A 26,303-nucleotide genomic window follows, 5' to 3' on the forward strand; every position below is an offset into this window, starting at 1 on the left:
TAGTATTTATACGCGAGAAAGAAATTTCATATTTTGCCAAATTAATTATTTTTGAAAAATAAAAATAATAATTTAAGATTTTCATTAATAATGTAAAATATTTTGATATGTTTGATTTATATGAATCAATGACAAATTCATCTTGGGAACAAAAGACAATTTACATAAATCAAAGAGAGTTGAGCATGACAAATAGATATGACCCACTTCCTTATTGTATTTTTAACTAATACATAGATAATGCATGACCAAATAAACTACTTAGTAGATTCGGGATGAGCTCAAAATATGTCCTAAACTGTAGTAGCCTCATAATTTGTCCTAGTGAAATAAACATATTTATGCTTCTCCAATTTTGTGGCCAGATGTTGCATCTCTGCCTTGTAATCTCTTCCTGACATCTTGAATCTATATATGACGTGCTTTGTACACTTGTTTTATATTGTTTAGACTTTCTTGATTTTTACCCTTCAAATTCATCAAAGTATGTCTAGGCTGCACCAAAACTCCTTGTCAAGTCAACAACTTTCATCTTGTTTTTCTCAGTTAATCTACCTGCAATAAAGTGACATCCTATAACCATGGCTACATCTTAAAGTTGTGAACTCCATTAAAAATAGTCAACTACGACTCATTTGTTTTCTTGTCTAACTACGCAACCTAAACTCACACCCACATTTCCTTTAGCCCTTGTCTTCAAGCTTCAGTTTTGTCTTCCTCTTCGTCTTAGGTGGTTTTTATATTCATCACTACTTTCACAACACAAATAAAATTGATTATTGGAGATTGCATCTATATATATCTATAGTAAATCTCGTCTTTGTTATTTGTCGATGAACCCAATTAATCATATCATCTCATGCATTCCATCTATCTTAGGTGAAAAATAATGGCGTGGGGTTTACTTCGTTGTTACGAAGCGTGGAAACACCTGAAGATTTCACATTAACAAAAGCTTCAATATAAGGTCTCACTTCAACGAAGGCATCAACAATATTTGGTTTCACATCAAAGAAAGCTTCAACCTTAGGCGAGCTCAACTCAACGGAAAGTCTACATTACTTGGTTTTGACTCAACAACATCATCAAGCACATTTTGAACGATAAATATAAATAATGAATAAAATATTAAAAAATTATTAATAATTATTTCAATAAATAAATACAAAAAAAGAAGGAAAAAAGCACCAATAAAATCAAAATTGGGCACCAACGACAGTTAACCACTGTTGGCCCAACGTTAGTTAGCTATCGTTGGCACCTAGTGGCAATTAATTGTCGTTACAACTTGGCTATCAGAAAACACAAATATGGTAGAAAAATCAAAACATTGTAAACGGGTTAAAAGATGCATTACCTACCGACGTCAAACGAGTGTAGAAACTTTCTAACAATCCTTCTTCAATGATTTAAGACATGATTTTGCACCGAAAATTTGAAATTTTTGGTTTTTGGATAAAAGAGGGGAAAAGTTGGTGAATGAGACATTAGAGTACTTTAAAACTGCACAAATTTTATGAAGTAGAGATAGAGTAACGAGTGACAATCACCAAAATCATTTCCTTTTAGGAAATGGTACTTTAAAACTGTTTCTTATACCACTAAATCCGAGATATTAGGATGTCATTTGCAACGTATTTAATTGAGCAACTAGGCAAGCAAATATAACGTGTTTATTATATGGATGACCATGTCAACATAAGGACTAATTAATTCTTTCCAAGAAGACATAAAGACTAATTAACATAATTCAAAAGCAAATCACAATTAAAAATATCACAACAGAGAAACTAGAATAAAAGAAATCATGTAAGATATAATTATCATATTTTTGTCACACCAAATTGATTAATAAAAATGAAGTACATGGGATAAAATTCAAGTTCTAATTGATTAATTAACCAAAGTAGAAAAATGTCAAGGTTTTTCTTAAATTCTTAATAAATTATTGAACACTAAATTACAAATTGAGAAAATTCTATAAAAGAACAAGTATAAAGTATTGGGGTGTTACATTGTGATTCACCACTTGAAGTCATTGGAGCTTGGATTCAAGTTAGTTGATGAGTTTCCATCTTCAAACTTCTTCTTCGTGCTAGTTACTCTACTTATGGGTAACTAATATTTTTGTGTTTGGAATTATATGTATGTAGCTAGGATTTCAATTAATGTATCACAGTTGATCTAGCTGGTTATACATAATTTGTTATTCAATGTAATCTTTGGTTTAGCTATATACTTAATGCTTTTTCCGACGTGCAATCCAAAAATGATTATTTGATTTAGAAAGTGTGAAACATCATATGTTTATCTAAGGGATATGTTTTAAGCCATGTGTAGATACTAATGCATAGAGGGTTTAGTTTACATTCATATTCAACTATCAAGTCGTATGTCATTGAATCAATTAGCTATTTTGCTCAACATCGAAATTTAATTGATAAAATGGATTTGCTTCATTTGGAAGACATGTCAACGTACGATAAGGGATAGATGGAATTATATTTGAATCTTAAAAAGTATATAATTGATCAATAAGAACCATAATCTACTTTTTAAAATGTTTCAACAAACAAACTCTTTTTGGACCTTGACTTAGAGTAGAGCATAACTTGAATGTCTGAACTAATGTGCTTCTTTGTAAAAAAAAAAAAAAATTAACCGCAAAATTTATTTAAAATTCGATCCCAGTTGAAGACGACCTGAGACCGGTAAATCAGAGACTACAAAGGCGCCGTATACAAGCGGAACACTCAAAATAAAGATGTGAAATACACACATCACCTACTTAAGACCTACCTTCAACACCCATGAACCCCATAACCACAAAAACCAATTTCACTACCTAAAACAAACTCCAACGCAAACAACCATTGGAAACGAAATCCATAAATACCCATCGCCGCTACTCACTCCAAAAAAAAGTCCTCGCAATCAAACATCCTCTTCACCTCCCCATGGTTAAGCCACACCTAAAATGTTCAATTCAATCACTCCTTCGACTTTCACTACCTTTATACCCCCGATTCGCCGAAGAAGAAACACCATAATAGACCAAAGAAAACTTGAATCAAAGATTTGACTCCCTATCTCGAATCAAAATCGATCGGTCCACCAGACTCTAGTGAAAAATTAGTAAGGTAACCCTCATATCCCCGATCCATCGAAGAGGACACCATAACCAGCCAAACCATATGTAGTTAGACACTAGCTCCTGATCTCGAAGCAAAAATAATCGCCCCACCAGAATCCAGAGCACAAATCAGTATGGCATTCGATAGGATGGGCAGTGAGTAAACCAAAATCATGTCAAAAAAGGAAACAAGATCAGCTCAAAAACCCCCAAAAACAAAGCAACCAAATTGAAACAAGAGCTAGCGTCGACGAATAGGACCCAACATAGAGGCGTCCTATAACAGAAATACCAAAGAGCTAACCACTAACCACCTTCCCATCACCTACATACCTAAACAACGTCCACACCTGCTCTAAATCACCTTATGTCCACCGTGAGTTTCGATAGATCCGAGTCCGGATTATCCACGACCACCCCATTCAAACCACACCACTACTGCTACCATAAATGACCACTCAAACCAACACCTACACTTCCTCCCCCAACCATCTCGCAACACAACTATCACCACCATCACAAACAAACGTCATCTCTGACCAACCTGTGAGTCACCACAACGTACCCACACATCACCACCACCAAATCACAAATACAACTATAGACCAAGGAAACGCCAGGAAAAAATTGACAGAGAAAAGCATGATAAACTAGAGACACTTTGGAGGCAGAAATTCATTCAAAAAATATACAGAACATCACATTCTTGTGAATCAAAGATTTGCCAAAAGTAATACTAAATAAATCTTTCTTTTATCAAGTGCATGAGAGAAATTAACATATCTCTATTCTGTAAATAAACTATCATTGATCGATATATTAGGTGTGAACGTGCAAAATGTCAAGGAATATTCCAAAGTATTTTGAAGGAGATTTGGCGGTATACCTTTTTGCATTCGATTGGCATGACTTATTGAGACGAATCAAACGTAAAAGTTAGTGTGTTCCACACACGATTTAAAATTTATGTACACGTTTCATCATATTCATCATCATCATCATAATCAAGTTATTGCAGTAGACTCAAACACATGTTCTAAGATTAATTATGTAATCACATGTATAAAAGAACTTTTGTAATGCTATTTAATTTAGACACACATTCTTAGTAAATGTCTAACATTCATTATGATCCAATGATTAAATCAAAATGTAAATTGATCCTACATACATCTACTTGTGTATAAATAGGTTCTCATCCCGATGGTGAATTATATCCTTAGATAATTTTACCATGGTACAAAATATATTTTTTCTCTTTATTGTCAATAAATGATAAAAATGAAATTAACTTTTTTTGGAGGAAAAATTATAGCGAAAAGAGAGTTAAATAATATTTAATTCTTATGCTTATCAAGTTTACTAGTTAAACTTTTTTCTAAGAATGAAAATGATAAACACAATACATTGATATACTCAAGAGGTATTTAGTAAGTATTTTATAATTATGAAGGGTTTTAAAATTTTAAAAATGCTTAAACTATGTAATTACTTGTATGAGAGTAAAAACTTTATATCCTATAGATATATCAAATCATATCCTATTTTTTAGATGTAAAGAGAGAAAAAAAAAAATATGGTTGAAACTCGGAAGTTCGTTTATATTCTGATTCTACTTATTTCCATATTTCTTTTCATAATAATATGTGATTCTACATATATACCAATTACTCGTACTTGTATAACGGATAAAGATTGTCCAAGTTGGAAAAATTATACTGGTAGGTGTCGTAAAGGCTTCTGCATATTGAACAGAGACAGATGAAGGAGTTCTTGCTCGAGAAAAAGAATTGCAATTTTTTTTTATGCTAGAATATTCGAGGAGTTGTCAATAAGTTTTTGTGCATGCAACAAATAATTGTATTTATTTTTTCTTTTCAAATTTCATGGACTTCGCAGTTTTGATTTTCACTACTATGAAAAGCAAAATTAGGGAGAATTAGTGACGGAAAATATAAAATTCCTCACAAATTCCTCGATCTTAAAATTTACTGAAGGAATTAGAGAGAGATTTCATGTTTTTCCTCACTAATTTTTGTTTTTTTCGTTGTGATTTGTACTCTAAGATGATGGTTATAAAATAAAATAAAATAAGGCGGAAAATTATTTTACTTATAGGGTATCCTTATCTCATAAATTTGATGGTATCAACATGACCTAGATTTCATACATATAACATATGTAGGGTCAAAAAAATTTATCAACACATTAGGTCATAGTATATACACTACAACTTGTGGGATTTCGCACGTGTCGGTGATAAAAACTAATCAAGACCTAACTGGAATGGAGTCGAACTTTATAGACACACCCGTTGTGTTTTATCCTTTGTGTTTGATGTGAGTTTAATTAAAAAATTGTCTGTGAAATATGATTCTCTTTATGGGGAATGATTCCTCATTTTCATTTTAATTTTCAAAATTGAGTAAGAGAGCCTCTCCTTGACTGTTGTGTTATGTATCCTCTCTTTCTCTTTTTAATCCTTTTCATTATATTTGTTTGGGTTAAATATGTTTTAGGTTGATATAAATATTCAGAATTTCGTTTTTATTTCTGATAAAATAAAACTTCTTCTTTAGTCCTTGTACAATTTTTCATCATCATTTTTAGTTCATGTAAATTTTCCATCAACATTTTGTCTCTTAAATTGCTAAAGAAAAATGTTAAGAGAACATAAAAATGTGATTATTTTATAGGAATTAAAAATAAAATTCTAAATATTTATTGGGATCAAAAACATATTTAACCCTGTTTGTTTTGACGCAATAATAATAATTTTTTTCACAACTCAAAACCGTTCAGACCCATCTGCTAGTGTTTGTACTAGCTGCGTGCTTGCTTAAAGCTTTTTCGTTCGCATGATAGTGTGTACTAGGAGGTTGGTTTAGGGTTTATACCAAAAAAAAAAAAGAATGATGACAAAGGCTATCAAAAAGTTGTGTTGGCTTGGATCAAATATACATGATTTACCTTTCTCACATATTTATTCCCTATATTAATGTTGGATTCCATTTTCTTCATTGCTTTATTGTCACTTTTTCGATGCTTCACCCTTCTAACTTGTAGTTGAGTCAATTGATCCAACTTCCATGGAGAGGGTGTTCTTCAAACAAAATGGAAATGGAAAAAATAAAGTGATGCAAAAATGTAAGGAAATAGTATTAAAGGCCACTTTGAAATTTTCCTTTTTAATAAGTAGTCTATTCTCAATATATATTTTTCAATAATTGTGAATTGACCAGACTAACATAGAACATGATTTATAAAACAACACTAAAATCATGTTATAGCAAATTCTAGTAAAAAACAGAAAATTGCTAGAGCAACCAGAAGATGCCCTGCAGAAAACATCCCCAAGTAACAAATGTAACAATAAAATCCTTTAACAATCTCTCAAGAGTTGTGCATTTTCCAAGTATAAAAGATTAACATGGATGAGACAACTGAAAAAGATCAAAACAATTTTAAAAGACAAAAAATTGTAAATAAGGAGAATGAACTCTAAGAGGCCAAGAGATATCCAAATGGATAAACTACAAATCCAAAGCACAAAAGGAAAACTGATAAACACATTACTTATGGTTAATACGTACCAAACCCTAAGTAAATAGATTCAAAATAATTAGAAATATAAAAGTACAATGCGCATAGCTTAACATTTTCCCATGGTTTTTCTAGCAGTTCTTCAACTTTCACAAAAGTATGACAACAAAAATATATCCATTTAGTGTCTTTGAATTTTAGCAAATACTAAAACCCAAAAAAGGTATGAAATTTTATAAAACAAAAGAAGTATAGTTTCAATTCATCTATGATGTATACTAACTAATTACTACTAAAGACAGAAAAACCATTTTTATGATTGAAAGTCTGATGCTTTGATTGAATTTTGAAAGGAGAAAATGGAGAGCAATCAGTAACAAAAGGCAACACGTGTTAGTAACAATCAATTCCATTTTATTCCCTTGAAGAGACACGTTGCTAGCTGAAAAGTGATTGCATTTGCATCAATAAAATCATTACCTGAAATAAAGCTCATTCAGATTACGTTGTTCCTCAATTACTTTTAGTTAGAAATAAAATCAAATGCTATGATAAATATGAGAATATGAACACTACTAGGAAAAGCAAAATTAGGGAGGGAAATTTGTGACGGAAAACATAAAATTCCTCACAAATTTCTTGGTCGCAAAATTTAGTGACGGAATTAGAGAGGAATTTCATATTTTCCCTCACTAATTTTTGTTTTTTTAGTAGTGGAAGCAAAGAAAACCTAGAATAATCAATAAAGAAAAAGAAAAGCACATGTCCCATTAGAAGAAAACGTTGAAAACCATTACGTAGTTTTGCTTCTTGCTATTGGAATTTGTAGAGAATGAAATATTCAAAATAACCATTAAATATTATTAGTAACAAATTAATAAATAAAAAAAATTAAAACACAATTAAGGAAATATTTCTACTAATAGAAACTTTAAAAGAAGTAATCACTCTTATTTGCTGACAAATGGCATACTTGTCAAAATACTTAGTTTGCTTTATTATTATCTATAGATTATTAAATCATATGTGTACATCACATGAGAGGGGACTAAGAATTATTCAATTAAGGACCTCCTTGGCTATACATAAGAGAAGGTAAGGGATCACCTTTCTTAATCACAACCTATAGAAGCATGCAAAATAGTACTAATCTAGTTGCAAAAATTATCATTAAAACCAAAGCAAATCAGCACTTTTAAGTAGATATTTCCAATCTAATGTATCAAAGGCTTTTCAAATGTTAATTTTGAGGAAAAATTTGCAATGAAAAGAACTTTGGTTTAGCATATTGATAACTTCAGATGTCAGACAAATGTCATCACTAATGTTTCTACTTTAGATGAAAATATTGAATTTGAATTTGGCCAAGGTTATAAGACTTTTAGGAATTAAAACCACATTGTTGGAATTGTAGATAGGAATTAACCAATCATTTTTGAAGAATTGAGAAATTGCATTGAAGGCTCCTAATATTTCTCAAAGAAGAAGGCTCCTAAACCATTTGGACTTGGTGCTCCTTCTCTATTCATGTCAAAAATTGCTTGCTTTACTTCTTCACAACTGAGAAGATTAGTGAACACTGCATTCATAGTGTTGTCAACGGAGAAGATTCCCAAATATGTGTTTCCTCCAATCTCTAAGCTTGACTTTGAGATTCTTCAGCGTAATATGTAAAATATACTAACTATTTCATGATTAAGCGTATATACACACCCTGTGTGCTGATTCTGACGATGATTGATCTCATATTTTTGTTTATTGACATTGAGGTCAATGTAGGTTTTAAGTTCGGGGGAGGAATTTCCCACTTTAACTGCTTAGTTTAATTGTCGAGTCTGATAAATAATTGTGTTTGATGTGCTATCGAGTCAATAATGCATGTGTTTTTGCTTTTGTTGTTAGATTTCCCAATTCTTGAATCAAATATTTTTTTTGAAAGGCTTAGAATTTATAGTGTCACTTAGAAAGCATATAGATTTCAGAGGTAGCGAGGTTAAGGATACCGGGTAAAATTTCAAAAAAAAAATCGGTGTTGTTCCAACACCTAAATATCCCGAATATGGATCCTAACTTAAATAAACATTGTACTATAGTCTTGAATTTTTATTTCTTAGTAGTCCTCATGTAGTTTATATCTTGTTGGACACCATCTATAGTCACACAATAAGTAGGTTAGTCGATGAATATAAGCGAAAAATAAATAATGGGATCAGTTATGGTTAAACCTTGAAAAATAGAAATAAGAAATCCATCTATGCTAAAACGCTAACCGGTTTTCCTACGATTTATGTGACAATAATATAGATACTCAAGGGTCTTAGTGTGACTATCTCGAATGAAAGAGGATGAACAAGATAAGGGTAAGAGACTAAGATACAACGAGATGATTTAAGTTAGTATGCTAGGAGGGAGAGTTTTGTCGGCAAAATGTGGTTTGTATTGTTACAATACCCTTGGTGTTGATTCTAGTACCTAGAGAATTAATCTTTGACCGATTCAACTTTGGAACCACGCATTAGTATTTGTGGGGTTATTCTTCCACGAGTCCTTGTATTTGTGATGTTATTCTTCCATGAGTCCTTTTATGTTCAGTTGCTACCTTTAATTTTTTCCATTTGCAAGCTAAATTGCTTTAGGACAAGCAATTGTTCAAGTGTAGGGGACTTTGATAACACACAAAATACATTGTCTAAATAGCTTGATATCCATTTGTTTTAGAGTCAATTATTGTGTCTTGCATGGTTACTGCTGGGGTTTTCCTTGCGTCACAGGTACTTGTTGTGTCTAAATTTTTTATATGATCCAACTTTTGGTGCACATCTCCTTCATGATTTAAGGAGTTTTCCGTTCCAAAATTAGGCTATAAAAAAACCCAAACACTCAGTTATGTACCTTTTTGCTACCGTATAATGTTATAACCTTGAGAGCTTCAATTTTGATTATTATTTGATTATGGGCTCGTTTGGATTGAGCTGATTTTGAGCTTATGGAAAACAACTTACTCCGTATTATTTTTATTTATTAACTTTCCCTGTTGCTGCGATTAATAACTGCTGTTCCAATTCTATTCCAATCATTCGATTTGCTGTTGTTGTGGCTATTCGCTTTTTAATTTCGACTATCCATAAATTAACAGGTTTTATTCTCTTTGCTATTTCTTAATATGAATTCATAAAAAATAGGTATAGATTATTGTTTCAACATGTGTGAGTAGTTTTCATAGGGTCTGGAATGCGAGGATCGTTACACAAATGCTACTCTAATAAATTGCATGTTATATATTTGAAACAGATGTATATTTTTAGTCCAAAAATTATGTTTTTTAAATTAAAAGTTTACTACGAAAGTAGAACCTTGATACTGATTTGCACCAAATAGTGAATAAAAAAAGCATTAGACTTTAGAAAATTCGGAAATTAATATTTTAAAAAAAATTTATTTAGAAAAGGAGATTTTAGAATTATAATCGTGCACGCGAAAGCTGGTGGTTATTAGTTTAAAATACAGAAACAAGCGCGTGAAAGCACAGTACCTTTAAATTGGTTTTCTACTAAAAATTACTCTTTCCAAGTATGAATTAACTATTTTTCAAAACAGGACTTCGAAGTTGTAATTCGTACCATGCAAAAGCGGACAATTACAAAGTTCAATTTCTAAAACCTCCTACATAAAGTAAGCGGTATCTTTAACTTAATTTTTCCCGCAAAGAAAATTATCTTGGTTTAATTATAAAAGCATTGTTTTTTGAGTATCATCGGTCGACGAGAACAACATTCCGGCTCCTCATTGTTAATATTAAATTTATTATTTTATTTTTACGTGCGAAACAAATAGTTTTTGAATTAATCTTAGATAAACAAAGAAACAACCGATAGCAGTACTTAAGAGTTGGTTTGTGTGGATTCGACAACAATATAACGAATAATATTAATTCTTATTTTCTTGAATGACACCAACAAAATAAAATTCTTAAAGTCAAATTTATTTAAGGATAAAATCGAAAGTGAAAAAGTCAATCAAAAACAATGTATCTTCTCTTTATATATAGTATAGATGAAGTGATCAAATCATATTCTATTTGTTGCATGTGTAAGGAATAATTAATATACTAAAACTTAACAATTCTTTTATTTCAACTTTAGCTATGTTGAATCTGTGATGTTTTCAATATACTATACCAATTTGAAAAAAGAGTTAGGGTCCGTTTGGTTCAACGAAGGGGAGGGGAGGGGAGGGGTTTTAATGGAGGGGGGGGAAAGGGAGGGAAGGGAAGGGGAGATATTTCAATTAAATATATGTTTGGTTCAAATGATGGAAGGGAAGGGGAGGGGAGAGATTTTAATCAAATATATGTTTGGTTCACAAGGGGAGGGGAGGGATTTTAAAACTAAATTACTTTTTTATCCCTATAATATTAAAATAGTATCACGATTTTTAAATTATCCACTTCATAAAAAATTAAACATGAAAACTTAGTAACCGTAAACGCCATAAATAATCATACACAAAACTTCTGACAAGATATTGGGTATTCATAAATATTAGAGCACTGATTTATAAAATATATTTATAAAATAATCTACGAAAATATAAAAATATTTATAAATAAATTATTGTTAGAACTGATTTATAAAATATATTTATAAAAAATACCGCACAAAATTTGTTGATAATGTTTTAATATATAATACAATTAAAAAATATTAAATAAAAAAATGAGAACAACGTTAGTACAAAAAAAAAATTCTCGTAAAAAAAATATTAGAAGAAAAGAATACGTGGTTCTACTTAAAAAAAATAAAAAAAGGATGATATATGCATGTTAAGGAAAAAGGGTAATAAGTAGTATATTGAAACACTTAAATTTTAAATAAGGACGATTTTGTCATTTAAAAATGAATATGAGGATAATTATGTCAATATAATTAAAATTGCATTAAATCATTTATCTTTCCCTCCTCTCCCCTCCAAAAAACTCCAATTTGAGGGGGAGCAATAAATGAACTTATAAGGGATTTTGCTCCCCTTCCTCTCCCTCCCCTCCCCTTCTAAAAATTGAACCAAACACAATAAATTTAAAATATTCCCTCCCCTCCCCATCAAAACCCCCGAACCAAACGGACCCTTAGATAAAAACTAATCTTCAACTTAACTATTAAAGTGATTCTTTTAGGTGGTTTTTTTGTTTAAACCAAAAAGGAGAGCAGCAAAGAACTGCTACCTCAAAAGCTTAGATACATGGAGAAGGGGTGATACTGTCAAATTTACGAGATAAAAATACCCTATAAATAAAACAATTTTTTTCTTATTTCATTTTCATCATAGAGTGCATAATCATAACTTCGAGGTCCATTAAATTTGAAAAAGAAATACAATTATTTGGTGCATGCACAAAAACTTAATGGCAGCTCCTCTAATATTCTAGCATAATGTATAAATTGCAATTCTTTTTCTAGAGCAAGAATTCATTCATCTCAGTATTGAAGATACTGGCAATAGCCTTTACGACACCTAGCATTATAATTTTTCACTCGTGAACAATCTTTATCAGTTATACAAGAACGAGAAAGTGGTAAATAAGCAGAATCACATACTATCATAACAAGAAATATGCAAATAAATAGAATTAGAATATAAACAAACTTCAAAGTTTTAACCATTTTTTCTCTCTTTGCATCTTAAAAATAAGATATGATTTGATATATTTATAGTCTATAAAGTTTATAGTCTCATACAAATAATTTATTTACATAGTTTCTGCATTTTTAAAATTTTAAAACCCTTCATAATATTATAATACTTACCAAATGCCTATTGAATATATGAGTGTGTTGTGGTTATCCTTTTCACGCTTAGAAAAAAGGTTCAATTAATAAACTTGATCCATAACAATAAAATATTATTTAACTAATAGCTTTTCATTATACTTTCTCCTTAAAAAAAAGTTCTTTACTTTTTAACCTTTCTTGACAATAAAGAGAAAAATATATATATGTTGTACTATGGTAAAATTATCAACGGACATAATTCATCATTGAAATGTGAACATATTTATGCCCAAGTAGAATGGACATAGGATCAATTTATTTTTTTATTTTCATTTGATCATAAAGAATGTAGGACATTTCCTTCACAAGAATGTGATATTTCTATATCTTTTTCTGAATGAATCTCTAACTCCAAAATGTCTCTATTTATAGAGAAACTTGTGTCCTTTCGATAAAGATAAACAACTCTTTAAAAGAGTTCGTTCAAGATTAGTTACGATGCTTTAATGATCTAGCATTACACCCTTTTACTAACAGGTCTCTTTTAACCATTGCAACTTTCATAATTTATATTTTGGATATTATTCTCACAATTAATAAAAATAATTTTCTCTTTAATTCTTTCAATGTTAAAGTGGATATTGCAATAGTTTTGTTTTACTGTAATTTTAATCATTTACAAGATGTAGCAACCAATTTCAGTTTTTTTATATTCCTTGTAATTTATGAAATAATTTCTGTTAAAATTGTTTGTGGCTTACCATTTATATTTTACTTTGGTCCTATTGGTATTGATTGGTAGTTTAAGTCCTAAATCGTTTGAGGTAGCATGGCAGAGGAGCTATGTAAATGTTTTCATAGGATCGTTGTTCAACTTCTTATTATGTTGTATGATGAGTGCAATTGTTAAACATTCTTCGACTCTACACATTTAATTTATTCTAATTGCTGGAATGTTTAAAAATTGTATCTTATATAATTTATATTTTTATCAGTTTGGAATGCTAAAATCCATTGCCTGCGGATTTACATGTGGAAATTGTTCTCTTGATAAAGGTTCCTGTAGGTATTCCTCAAACATTGATCAAATGTTTCCTGCAAATTTTGTAACATTTCATGCGAATATACCTTTCCTGCGGATTCTAAAATATTAAATAAACAATTACCCACAAAGGTATTATCTGTGAACCTAAAACCTTGGCAAAATCCGCAGTAAACAGTTTTTATGCGGAAGATTAACCAAAATCCGCTGGTAATTCCGCAGGAAAATCGAGAGGAATTATATTTGCTTTGTATCTTTTTTACTCACTTGGTCATTATCTTTTTTTCCCCACTTGGGGTATCTTTATTCTCTTATTATGTTGTATGATGAGTGCAATTGTTAAACATTCTTCTATTCTACACATTTAATTTAGGGTTAATAGGGCTTTACCCCCTGTAATATAGGATACTTTTGATTTTCCCCCTTGTAAATTTTTTTTTTTAGATTCCGTCTTTGTAAAATAAAGATTCTTCAAGATTGCTCCCTGAGCCCTGTGACTTAGCAGAATCTATGGTGTGGCATTTTTTTTTTGGATGCCAAGTGTAAAAAAGAATTTACATGTCATTTATAATTAAAAAAAATCTATTTTTTTTTTAAAAAGCTAAAATTATTTTAAAATCAGAAAAAAAAAATACAAATTCTTTTTCCAAAAATTAAAAAAATTGAAATTTTTATTTTTAAAATGAAGTTCCAGATTTTTTTTTTAAAATACTTCCTAATTTCAGAAAAAAAAAAAGATTTTTTTTTTATTTTTTTAAATAAAAAAGAAATTCGTAAAATTTCAGGAATAAATTTTTTGAATTCTTTTATAAATGCTAACTTAATATATTTCCCGTCAATGACAGGAAAATCCATATGGTATACCATTTCCATTCTTGAACTTAATATATTTCCAAATTTTCCAAAAAAATTATACTAAATTTCAAAAAAAATCCGAATTAAATTAAAATTATAAAATTCGAAAAAAAAATTATTATCTAATTTTTTTGAATTTGTAAAAAATATTTGAATTTTTTTTCTAATTATTTAATTTCAAAAAAGAATTTATTAAATTTCTGAAATAAAGATTTTGAAATATAAAATATTTTTTTTATTTTAAAAATTAAATCAAAAAAAATCTGAATGTTTTTTCTGATTTAAAAAAAATATGGAACTTAAATATTTTTAAAAATCTGAATTTTTAAATTTTTTTAAAAATATCTGAAATTTTTTCGATTTTTAAAAAGAATATGGAATTAGGAAGTATTTTAAAAAAAATCTGGAACTTCATTTTAAAAATAAAAATTTCAATTTTTTAATTTTTTGAAAAAAAATTTGTATTTTTTTTCTGATTTTTCAAATATTTTTCGTTTTTAAAAAAAATAGATTTTTTTATTTTTTTAATTATAAATGACATGTAAATTATTTTTTACACTTGGTATCCAAACAAAAATTGAAAAATAAAAAAAATGTCACATCATAGATTCTGCTGAGTCACAGGGCTTAGGGGGCAATCTTGAAGAATCTTTATTTTACAAGGATAGAATCTAAAAAAAAAAATTTACAGGGGGAAAATCAAAAGTGCCCTATATTACAGGGGGTAAAGCCCTATTAACCCTTTAATTTATTCTTTTTTTTTTGGTCAACCACATTTAATTTATTCTAATTGCTAGAATGTTTAAAAATTGTATCTTTTATAATTCATATTTTTATCAGTTTGGAATGCTAAAATCCATTGCCTACGGATTTCCCTGTGGAAAGTGTTATCTTGATAAAGGTTCCTATAGGCTTTCCTCAAACACTAACCAAATGTTTCCTACGAATTTTGCAACATTTCATGCAAATGTACCTTTCCTGCGGATTCTAAAATGCTAAGGAAACAATTTTTTTTTTTGACGTTCTAAGGAAACAATTACCCACAATTTATTAATATGAAGCTGGACCACAAAGGTATTAGCTGGAACCTAAATCCTTGGCAAAATCCGCAGGACAATTTTTCTACGGAAGATTCACCAAAATCCGCTGGTAATTCCGTAGGAATTTGAGAATGGTACAAAATATATTTTCTCTCTTTATTGTCACAAAATGTTAAAAATGACACTACTAGAAAATTCGGTTTTAGCGACGGATATTTACGAGGGTGTAAATTCTGTCGCAAATTCTGACGGATTTTGTGAGGGATATTCTTTTGATGTCATTAGCGACGGGTTTTGTGAGGGTTTCTCTCGTCGCAAAATAACAGTTATAGTTACCATCAGAAATGTGACATTACGTAGTTTTGTGACAAACTCCCAATAGAATCATAACTACTAACTTCTTCGGTCAAACTTCAATTAATCTTTGAAACAGTAGCCATATCTTATTGAATCCTGTTGTGTTTGAAGGTTCACAGACATCTAGTCGTAATTTATGATTTTTTTTGTTTTGCCTTTTTATACTAGTACAGATGAGAATACTGCAAATGTAGATACACAATAACATTTTAATATGTCTAAAATAACTTATGCTTACTTTTCAAATGCTATACTATAGCCATGTCATGTGCTATAATTTTTTAGAATTCAGTTTATCAATGTGTCCATGTCCTTTTGCACCCATGTTGTATACATGCTTTCAAGGTGTCTCACTGGCACCACACTCCACTATTAACTATTATGTTTTATACATTTGGTGTTTGCTTTCTGATTGGGTTATCAAGAACTTACAATGTCTTTTTATGAACTTTGAAGTAACGAGTACCATTTTAAATTTGTAAAATCTACTTCTTTTGAGATTACTAGATGATCATGATGGTATTAATTAACGTGAAAGTTCTTGATTTCACAATTTCTTTGGCTCTCATTTTTTCATCAATATAGGAGTTAATGTTAATTTAGTCCAAAATCTGTTAAGATATGTGTCATCTACTTGTGTCTCTGCATGCTAGGTATTAAAATTGTATTTGCTTCTTGGCTTTATTTGTTTGTTTGTGTTGGTCTACTGGAGAATAATGCATTTACCTTTCAATGTTTTGTCCTATATGGTAATCTGATTATGATTGAAATGCAATTGCTGAATCTATAAACAGTAGACATTTTTCACTCTAATGTATACATTGAAGAACTCTTTCGGTCTGATGTTCTTGTATAAAATTTTATATATATACTTTTGAAAATGTATAACATCTTCAAACGAGCACCATCATATTTTTTTTTTGGCAATGAAGTAGAAAATACATAGCTGATGTAGTGTCCTGCAGTAGCCATAATAAACATGCAAGTTATAATTTAGGCTACCAATGGAAATATAATTTCAAGAACATTGAAACACAACTTCTGATAGTTATGTATAGCAGCTTTTTCGAATTTTAGGAAGGCATGTGATCAATGTGGAAGCCTAAAGAACACGACAATTGCTCTTTTCGTCTTTGAAATTGATCTTTTTTTCAACTGTCGTCGGTACTTTTCTAGTTGTTCGACTGACTTTAATAGTGTCCGGCGGTGGTTAACTGTTGCTGGGTCAACGGCAGTTGGAGAAAAAACAATTTCAAAAGTGAAAAGAGTGATTTTTAATGAACATATATGATAGAGCAGAGCTAATAAAATAGAATAAATCAATAGAAACAAGAGAATAGTGGTGAATATTAATAACTCACAAAAGAGTTACAAGTTCCAGAGCAAAGCTCCTAGTTTGATGTCCGGTTTATCCTATATTAATTACATTGCTTGTATTGTAGAGGATATATAAGTGGCTTCATGAGCATGATCTAGACATAAAGAAGAGTTATCATCATAAGACATCTGATGGGTACCAAAATACAATGTATCGGGTACGAAGCGAAATGGACAAAGGCGAATGGATACCTGCTGTATTGCGTGAAAAATTGGAACAAAATTGGGAAGATAATAAATGGAAAAACAAGGAAGCAGTTAATAAGCGAAATAGAAGATCCTCCAATGGTCCATTGCACACTTGTGTGCCAATTCCAACAATTGAACATTCTAAAAGATTAGTAAGTAAACAAATTATATTTGCAGTAAAGCATAGTGATTTAAATTAATAATAATACTAATCTATTTATTTTGTACTATAGAAAACTGACTCAAACATGACTCCAAGTTGTTGGGAACTGTATCTAAAGACACACAAAATGAAAGGTGATCCATAAAAGTGGGTATCCTGCAAATCTCAAATGGTTGCGGTAAGTTACAATTCGATGATATTATCATTTCCATCCCTTTGTCAAATGAACATAAAACAATTGAAAATTTTCTAGAATTAGTTATATCATTTTGTGGACTTGGTATGCTGGTGGAAATTCAAGGTAATTGGATAAACTTTAAAATTACTATTTATAATTGTCCTCATGTGTATTGATGCATGCTGCTACACTATAACTCTGCCATCATGTGCTATAATTGTTTTTGGTTATCTAATCATGTATATTGTTGTATGTTACATGCTTTTGTGCCATAATTTTTAATGTTATGCATGCTTATTATTGTTCATCAGGTTCTGACATCTGAACATGATAATCTTATGTTTCTTCACTTGGAAAGAAGTCATGATAACTTGGTTATTAGTTAAAAGCTAGTTCTAATTTGTTTAACTTGGTTATTAGTTAAAAGCTAGTTTTAATTTGTTTAACTTGTTATTGGTTGGTTTATATATGAATTTAATTGTAGTAATTAATTTAATTTCATATTTTTGTACATAAGAATTAAGATAAACTCTAATTTTGAAGGATGAATATGAAAGACGGATTTTTGAAAGGAACTCACAACAAACATACGAGGATGATGTGTCTCATGACCATCAGTCAGACAACTTCATCTTCTTGGACGTAGTTGGAGGAGTCGACAAGAAAGGACACATATATGCTTTGGGCACAGAGGCAGGAAAATACAAGCCTTCTTAATCCAGGTCATCTGACGGCATCTCACCATCTGAATATAAGCCTATGAGGACTGCAATATCTAAAATGTCAGCTGAAAACATGGAACTCAAGGAGCGGTTGAAGACTAACGAGTAATTGATTCGTGCATCACAGGAGGAGTCACGTTTAGCTCGAGAGCAGGCACAACAGTCACAGGAGGATTCGTGATTGCTCCGAGAGCAGTTCTAGAAATTTATGGAATCTTTTACACAAGGCCATTTTCATCTACCTCTTTATCGACCTCATCGTTCTTCGAGTTAGGATCAACATATGTGTCCACCTACTTGATTATTTATCATATTATTTTGAAAATTTGATTATAACTTTTAGTTTAAAGTAAATGTTCTAATACTATTTAGTAATTATTTCAATATATTTTGATGCAAAAGATAAGTAGTGTGATTCTTGTGAACGCAATCAAAAACGTTTTTCATCAAATATTAATGTGATTTTTATTATATTTTATCATATTAATGTATTTTATCTTGTGATTTTTTATCACCTTGTTTTATATTCCAAAAGTGTTTTGAGAAATAATTGGGAAATTTCCTAAACTAATTTTAAAGGAAAAAAAAAAAAAACTTATTTGTGACGGAAAATATGAGTCACAAAAATTTTGTCTTGGAGTGCAGCGTCATTATCATAGCGACGCTATTCAAATTCCCAGATATTTTTCGACGGGATATTTCTCTCAGTTATTTGCAACGGTTTTTTCCCTTAGTAATTTGTGGCGGATATTTTTAACGTCGGTATTTGGTGATGGAAAACTGGGTTTCATATATCCATACTGTGAGAGGTTTAGCGACGGAGTTTTGGTGCTTCCGACCAAATGCGAGCTGCCGCAATGAATGACGGAGTTGATATTTCGTCGGTCAATTTTTCCGACACCCATTATTACGACGGATATTTGCAGCGTCGCAAAATCCCACTACTAGAAAATTCAGTTTTAGCGACGGAATTTTGTGAGGATTTAATTTCCGTCGCAAACATTGACGGATTTTGTGATGAGTACTCTTTTGATGTCATTAGCGACGAATTTTACGAGGGATTCTGTCGTCGCTACATATCCGTCATAAATTCCTTCAGAAATGTGACATTACGTAATTTTGTGAGGGATTTAGCGAGGGTTTTATTCCATCGATAAGTATTCCGTTACATATTCCGTCGCAGATTCCCTAAATGGTTTGCGACGTCCTTGGATGCCGTCTCAAAGAGAATTTCGCCTTTTTTTATTAAATGATGAAAAAATGTGATTTAATTAAAACTTATTTATAGATGAGATGAGACTTGAACCCGCGACCTTGGAACTGCAACCAAGGAAACTTACCACCAAGCCATCATGACTCATTTGTTATTTCTTTTAATTGTGTTTTACTAGTACTAAGTTATTTTAGGTTTTTTTTTTTTTTGTTGAAAATCTTTCCTTTTCTTCCACTAACAAACACATGACCCCACTAATTTGCATTTTTTTCCTTCATTTTTACTTATTTTTTATTCAAATCTAAATTTAGCTTAAATGTATTTTTTGTCTTCTTATTTACATATTTTTGAAGTTTTAATACCCTTATTTCAAAAACCAACATTTTGATCCTCTATTAAGAAAGTAAACGGATATTTTTGGTACCCCAACATCTTCATTGATGTGACGCTTACTTGGCACAATGATTTGAAAAATATATTTTTATTTTACTTATATATTACAATATTAGTATTCATTATAAAAATTTCTTCAACAAATCTTCATCTTCAACAACCAACAACCACATACACATTTGGGGGTTGAGTTTTAAGAGTGCTGATGATGGATTCTAATTAATCTTGTGTTAGTGTTGAATGTTGATGGAAAAGATGGAGGCAGTTATTTTAATTAATTTATAATATAAAAATAAAATAAATAATAATATTAATGAATAAGAATGACATGGAAAATATTTTTTATACCTGATTAATACACGGCCAGCATCATGTCATTAACAGGATGTGACATCATCAAAATTTATGGGGGATCAAAAAAAATTGTTGACTTCCTTAATATAGGGATCAAAAAATTGGTTTTTAAAATATGGGATTAAAACTTCAAAAATGTTCGACCAAAAAAAAAAACTTCAAAAATGTGTATATAAAAAACCCTTAAAAAGAAAATTATATCCGTTACACCACTATTATAAAAAAAAATTAAAATAAAAGAAAAAACAAATAGGAATAGTTGGACAACTTGCACCATTTTCTACCCACCCAACCTTTCTTTTATTCTTATTATTTTTTAACAAGCAATGTAAAATTTATAATGTTAATTTTTCCATTTTGAAATTATTATCAAATTATTATCAAATGTGGTAGAAATTTAAGTTAATACGAATAAATAAATATTTTATAATTTTTTTAAGGATTGTAATTAAATATTATGAGGTAATTTATAATTTAATTAATAAATTACTTTTGTTTAATGATGCAAAGTTAGTGGGGCATATTTAAGTACTTTTTATTTGAGTCCTTATTAGTGTATTGTCATTGGAGTCATTGAGTCTTTAATAAGTACTTTTATTAATATATTATAAATAAGTGACATGCAACGTGGGGTCCATTTAAGGAGTCTCTATTAAGGAACTACCATTATGGATGCTCTAAAGGATTGAATGTGAAAAATGTGAATGTGAATTTACTCGTGAATTTATGTTTCAATATCACTTTATTATTATTGTACAAGTATCATGCTTTATACTTTTTTTATCTGAATTAGATTGTGATGGTAAATGTGAAAAATGCAAAAATGAGAGAGTTATTGAAACGTACTGTTTAACTTGTAAAATAAAAAATTAATAATAATTAAAAAAATTAAATTTATGAAACTAGTAATAAATTATCCATCGGTAATTTACTAAACTATATAGGACAATTCTTGTCCATTTTTTTTTTTTTTTTACTATTTTGCCCTGATGAAAGTATTTTGGTAAATTAGTAAATAGTGACTTTCCCATATAGATTTTAAAAGAATTTTCCCCATTTCATTCTTGAGTAGTGATATTTGTACATCCAATTGATGACAACTTTGGTGACAACCTTGTTTTTTTCTCTTCTTATTGATCAAAAAACAATGAAGAAAGAAAAAGCGGTATCTAAGAGAAAGTTGTGCAAAAGTTGTCAAAAGGGTTGTACAAATATCATTTCTCTTTGTTCTTCACTTCTCTTTCTAAGAAAACCCTCCCTCTCCCTCTGTTTTCTCTTCTTCCCTCACGTGTTCCTCCATCCTTCACCTCAATTTATCTAATTCTTCTCAAATCAAGTAGAAATCAACATTCAATCCCATCTTCACACTCTAATTGGCAAACTAAACTAGAATCCAACTTTAAATTTCTTCCCCTCCCTTTTATTCCTCTCAGTCGAACCCTCTTTAAGAAAGAAAATTGGAAAAGTTCATTGTTTAAGCTCATCAAAAACATTGCATGTGAAGCCTGGCTGATTTGTTGTGTTGTTTGGTTGCTGCAAGAGCTTGGGTACTGCCTACTGACTATGGGTGATTCATTCTCTAAAGGAAGTAGTTGAAGTGGAAGGTTGAGAGAAAGCTAGGGCTTTATCAAGGACGTTGATGCATAAACTAAAAGTTGATATTTAAGCTAAACTAAGTTGTTCTAAGACTAGGGCTGGTACAAAGATTATGGATGATCAAAAAGGGTTTCAAGGGGATATTAGAAGTGGTTTTTGCTGCTATTTGGAATGAGAACATGTAAACAGAAGCAAGAATCAATGATTAAGGTATGAATTTTTAAGCTGTTTGGACATGTTCTGATATTTGGGTTGTATCATTTAGTGTGTAACTGTTTTTTTCTCTCTTAAATGAAGGGTGTAAAGAATTAAAAAGAGTTATGTCAGATTTGAACTTTAGTACCCACAAGGTGTTTGTGGAAACGTGGCAAAGGAAAAAATATTAGCAGAATTACAATGTTTATAAATCAAGCTCATACTTATGGTCAATATAATGTTTTGATTTGATGTATCTAGAAAATTTAGAGAAAGAAACAATAAAATGGTGTAGGGGGATACTCAGGAATAGCCAAACCGCAATTCAGGTTCTCAAGGTAGCTATTAATGCAGTCGATGATGGGCACGCCAGACTTCAGGTATATCACTATTCATGTACTATTAATATTCCATAGTATATAGTTTCTAAACAACATAGATGATTATTCTGAAAATACCAAATGAATTGCAATATGTTTCCTTTCATACCAATATGTTTCTCTCAATTATAGGAAATGGGTGAAAATGTAAATTACAGGATGAAAATGTAGTGCTCTTTAAATTTTATGAGAACCTATACATTGTTCCTCACATAGGTATTCATTTATAATGCTTTGATGTTCTAACTTATGCCCCACTGTATAGGATGCAAAGCCTGTTGCTGTTGAAAAAAGAGTAAGAAAGATAGCTCCGATTCTAACGATGAAGATGATGATACAAGCTCTGAAGAAGAGAAGAAACTTGTGGCTGCTAAGAAAGAGGTTAGTGAATCGGTTGAATTTTATATTTTGAATTCATATACTTATATCTATCTCGCTTGTGGTGATTATCACTATAAAAAATCTTGGTTTGTGTTTATCATGGGGAGTAATAGTAGAGGAAAAGATGGTGAAGGAACTTCTGGAATTAACAAGGTTAATGATGATGATGATGATGATAGCTATGAATATTTACAAGAGATGAATTTTGTGCCTTATGAAACACTTCTTCACAATAACATGAATACCAATGGTTTTGTAGTTCCCTTTGTCATGCAACAGATTAGAGACACATGATCCTTTTTTCATTTTCTTTCAATTTCTTTTATTATAGAGAGATTTTTATGATAATGAATCTGTGAATTTTTGGAGACACTTCTAAACAAATTTTATGATAATGAATTTGTGAATTTTTCATCACATCCAAGTTTCTCGTGCGTCTTACTTTCGGATTGTAAATCCAAAAAAAAATGTGCAGGGAGGGAGTATCTTATGCTTTTTTTAGAAATTTGTTTTATTCCTAGGACGCGGTATATATGTTAGAAATTAAATGTAAATACGGCCACATTTGACATGCTGATATTGTACATTTTGTCTCCCGACTAATGAGTGGTATAAATTTTGGCAGGAACCACTTGTGCTACAGTTCTTATCCGAGTAATATTTACGGAAGGATGCAAATCAGTAGCAGCTGGAATGAATGCAATGGATCTGAGATGAGGTATAAATATGGATGTTGATGCTGTTGTTACAAACTTGAAAACAGAGCACGAATGATCGACACTTCTGAAGAAATAGCTCAGGTATGTGTATCAAATTTTTAGAGCTAACAGGCGTATTCCAAGAAAGTGGTGACAACCTCAAGGACTGCAGGACAATAGTTTTTATGAGTTTTGTATTTTTAATCGACACTTCTGAAGTAATTTTTTAGTTTTTATCATCGAGTTTCATGATTCAGTGTTTTGTTTTGTATCTTTTCCTGGGTGTATATGTGAATATACACAAATTAAATTTCAATTTATGTGCGATGATAAAAATGTTTGATTTTTAGTAACTTTTACTTTTCAGTCCATCTGTGCATTTTGTTTTTGCTGCATGATTTGGATACTTTTGAAGGGGGCATATATAGATAGAGATAGCATTTGTGCTAGCATTTTTATATGGTTTCTTGGTATGCCAGAAAATTAGTCCCATAATGAAGTTGCAGGAGGGATGGTAGTAATGCAGAAACGAATATAACGTTCTTTACTGAAGATTTTTCATTCGAGTGGCATTAACCTCATTTAAGTGACTTTATCTTGGTATTAAAATCGTGTAATTCGCTACATGTTATGTTTGGAAAGGTTTCTAAGTTTCAGTTATTCACTGTTGTAGAAATTCCCTTTTTGTGGTGTTTTTGGAGAAGAAATAATGCATAATGAGGATCATTGGTGGCAGATAGATAGATGGAACATTTTTTATGATTTCGTTCTATTCTATTTATAATTGATTTGGCTATTTGATTTTTTTTGTTTATGTTTGGTTTTCGATTGCATTGTTATAGGATATTTTCTATGAAGCTATTTTAAAAAATATTCAATGTGAAGGGAGGGGAAGCCTATTAGTTAGTTTTTTGTAATGGAGGAATGCTAAGCATTCTTCAAAAATGGTAAGCCTATTCAATCTGGTACATTGTTTGACAATGTTGTTTTTACCGATGTATGGAAATTTGCAGTGCTGAAAGTGGTTTGTATTTTCAACTTTTAGTAGCCAAAATCAATACCTTGGTTTTACCAAGTTTTAAAGAGGCCAAATGGCTGGGCTGGTTTTATAAGTAACAAGTGATGCAGGGGGTGCAAAATATGTCACATAATGGCTGCTTGATAGGTCTGTTATTGTTAGTTAAGTAGTTATTTAAGAGGTTAGTTATTTGGTAAATGGGCAGTTAGTAGCTGAGTTGAGACTTGAGAGGTAGTTAGGCCAAATAAGATGGATTAGAGTTATTGTCACCTAATAAGGTATTAGTTGCTGGAATGGAGTTAATAATCATTGTTTGATTTATGTGTTTGTTCATCCTTAATTTGCAGGATCATTGTAGTTTTTCTCACAGTACTAGAAAAGTTTTCTAATGTAGTTATTGGGTGGTGAGTCCTTGAGTTTTTAGTTATTTGTATATTGTTCAATTTTGATCAATAAGACTTGTACAAAAAATTAATGGCGGAACTTATATGAAGGTTGCCCATGTATGGAGAATTGAAGCTTGCCCTATTCATATTCATGTGGTATCCCAAAACTAAGGTAAGAGCATAACATGTTTGAGGGAATGTCTATTTGGACACTTAGTTTCACCCTGGAGTACATATTTATTTGTGAATGGTGAAAATTGATGTCCATATCTAAACTACTAGATCAAAATAGGAAGCAAGTATCATATATTTTTTTCCTCCAATGGTTCAAATTCTGTTGAAATCTTCAATCACTTATTTACTTTTTTGTTTGGGATGTTCCAGGCCTAGAGGCGGTCGAGGTGGAGGTCCTGCCTTGCTGAATCGTGGCGCTGGGTAAGTTTCTGAGATCAATAGTGATTAGTACTTTGTTTATTTATTTTAGTGAAATCTGTAAATTTAACTTGTTACCTATTCACTGAACTCCTCGTTTGGTATCCATTTTCGAAGAACAAAAATATCTTTTTAAAGCAAAATAATCACTTTTATATCAGTTTCTTATAAAAAAAGATTACTTTTTTAAAACAAAATAATACCTTGGTTGTACCAGTTTGATAAATATTTACAAAAAAAAAAAGAGCATCTAAAAGAAAAACCTAACAAATGCTTAAAATCATAAGCATTTTTTCAGTAGCTTCTTAGAAAACTACGTAGACAAGAAATTAGCGAAAGAGGCTCCTTTACACAATAAACCAAACCTAAATCAAAGAGGTGGAAAATACGTAAAAAAAAATTAAGGCTAAATGAAGAAAAGTAAATTACACCAACTATAGAAAAGCAAGGTTATGGCCAAGCAATATGTAATTCTCAAAAAGAAGATAAACTACTGCAATACTAAACATAAAATGTTTTTATGTTGTACTAGACTCTAGACAATGTCATTGATTCAAAGTTGAAACTTTGATTCAAAGTTACTCTTTATTTCAAATCTAAAATCAAAATAAAATGGGTTTCAATAAAATTTAGGAAGAAGTTTTCTTAACATCTTCCTAATCACATGTTGAAACTCGTGATGGAAGATTCTTCTCCTTCTTCTGGAAATTTGTTCAAATCAAATTCGCATTCTGCTTCATCGTTTAAATCAAAATCCTTTAGCACTCTTGGTAATTTTTTTTCTTCTTTGTTGCCATTTTTTTCTTGTATCTTTTTAAACCCAGCTTCAACCATATCTTGAAACTTTTTCAACTCAAATTGATACTCTTCTTCGGTTAAATCATGATCCA

At 30.5% G+C, this 26,303-nt stretch overlaps 1 protein-coding gene, 1 long non-coding RNA gene and 1 pseudogene across 2 annotated transcripts; all 3 read left to right on the forward strand.

The window, feature by feature from the left end:
* Nucleotides 1-12,710: 12,710 nt before the first annotated feature.
* On the forward strand, nt 12,711-18,773 carry LOC112416395 (uncharacterized; annotated as a pseudogene).
* A 2,789-nt stretch (nt 18,774-21,562) lies between these two features.
* LOC120576873 (uncharacterized) lies at nt 21,563-24,325 on the forward strand. Its single transcript, XM_039827468.1, has 4 exons — nt 21,563-22,133; nt 22,221-22,498; nt 22,764-22,879; nt 23,505-24,325. The coding sequence occupies exons 2-4, from the start codon at nt 22,370-22,372 to the stop codon at nt 23,614-23,616; spliced, it is 357 nt and encodes a 118-aa protein (XP_039683402.1). The 5' UTR covers nt 21,563-22,133; nt 22,221-22,369; the 3' UTR covers nt 23,617-24,325.
* Nucleotides 24,326-24,545: 220 nt separating this feature from the next.
* Nucleotides 24,546-25,525, forward strand: LOC120577141 (uncharacterized). The gene is made up of 3 exons (XR_005643195.1): nt 24,546-24,999; nt 25,090-25,153; nt 25,366-25,525. It is a non-coding gene; the product is annotated as an uncharacterized lncRNA (long non-coding RNA).
* The last annotated feature ends 778 nt before the right edge of the window (nt 25,526-26,303 follow it).

Source organism: Medicago truncatula, chromosome 7 (genome assembly GCF_003473485.1).
Source record: "Medicago truncatula cultivar Jemalong A17 chromosome 7, MtrunA17r5.0-ANR, whole genome shotgun sequence".
Classification (NCBI taxonomy): Eukaryota; Viridiplantae; Streptophyta; class Magnoliopsida; order Fabales; family Fabaceae; genus Medicago; species Medicago truncatula.

Bases quoted from the DNA above. Each gene is read 5' to 3' on its own strand.
- LOC120576873 (XM_039827468.1), top strand. From the start codon at position 22,370: ATGTATCTAGAAAATTTAGAGAAAGAAACAATAAAATGGTGTAGGGGG. The intron at 22,499-22,763 runs GTATATCACTAT...CCCACTGTATAG, and splicing joins ATGGGCACGCCAGACTTCAG to GATGCAAAGCCTGTTGCTGT. The intron at 22,880-23,504 runs GTTAGTGAATCG...AAATTTTGGCAG, and splicing joins TTGTGGCTGCTAAGAAAGAG to GAACCACTTGTGCTACAGTT.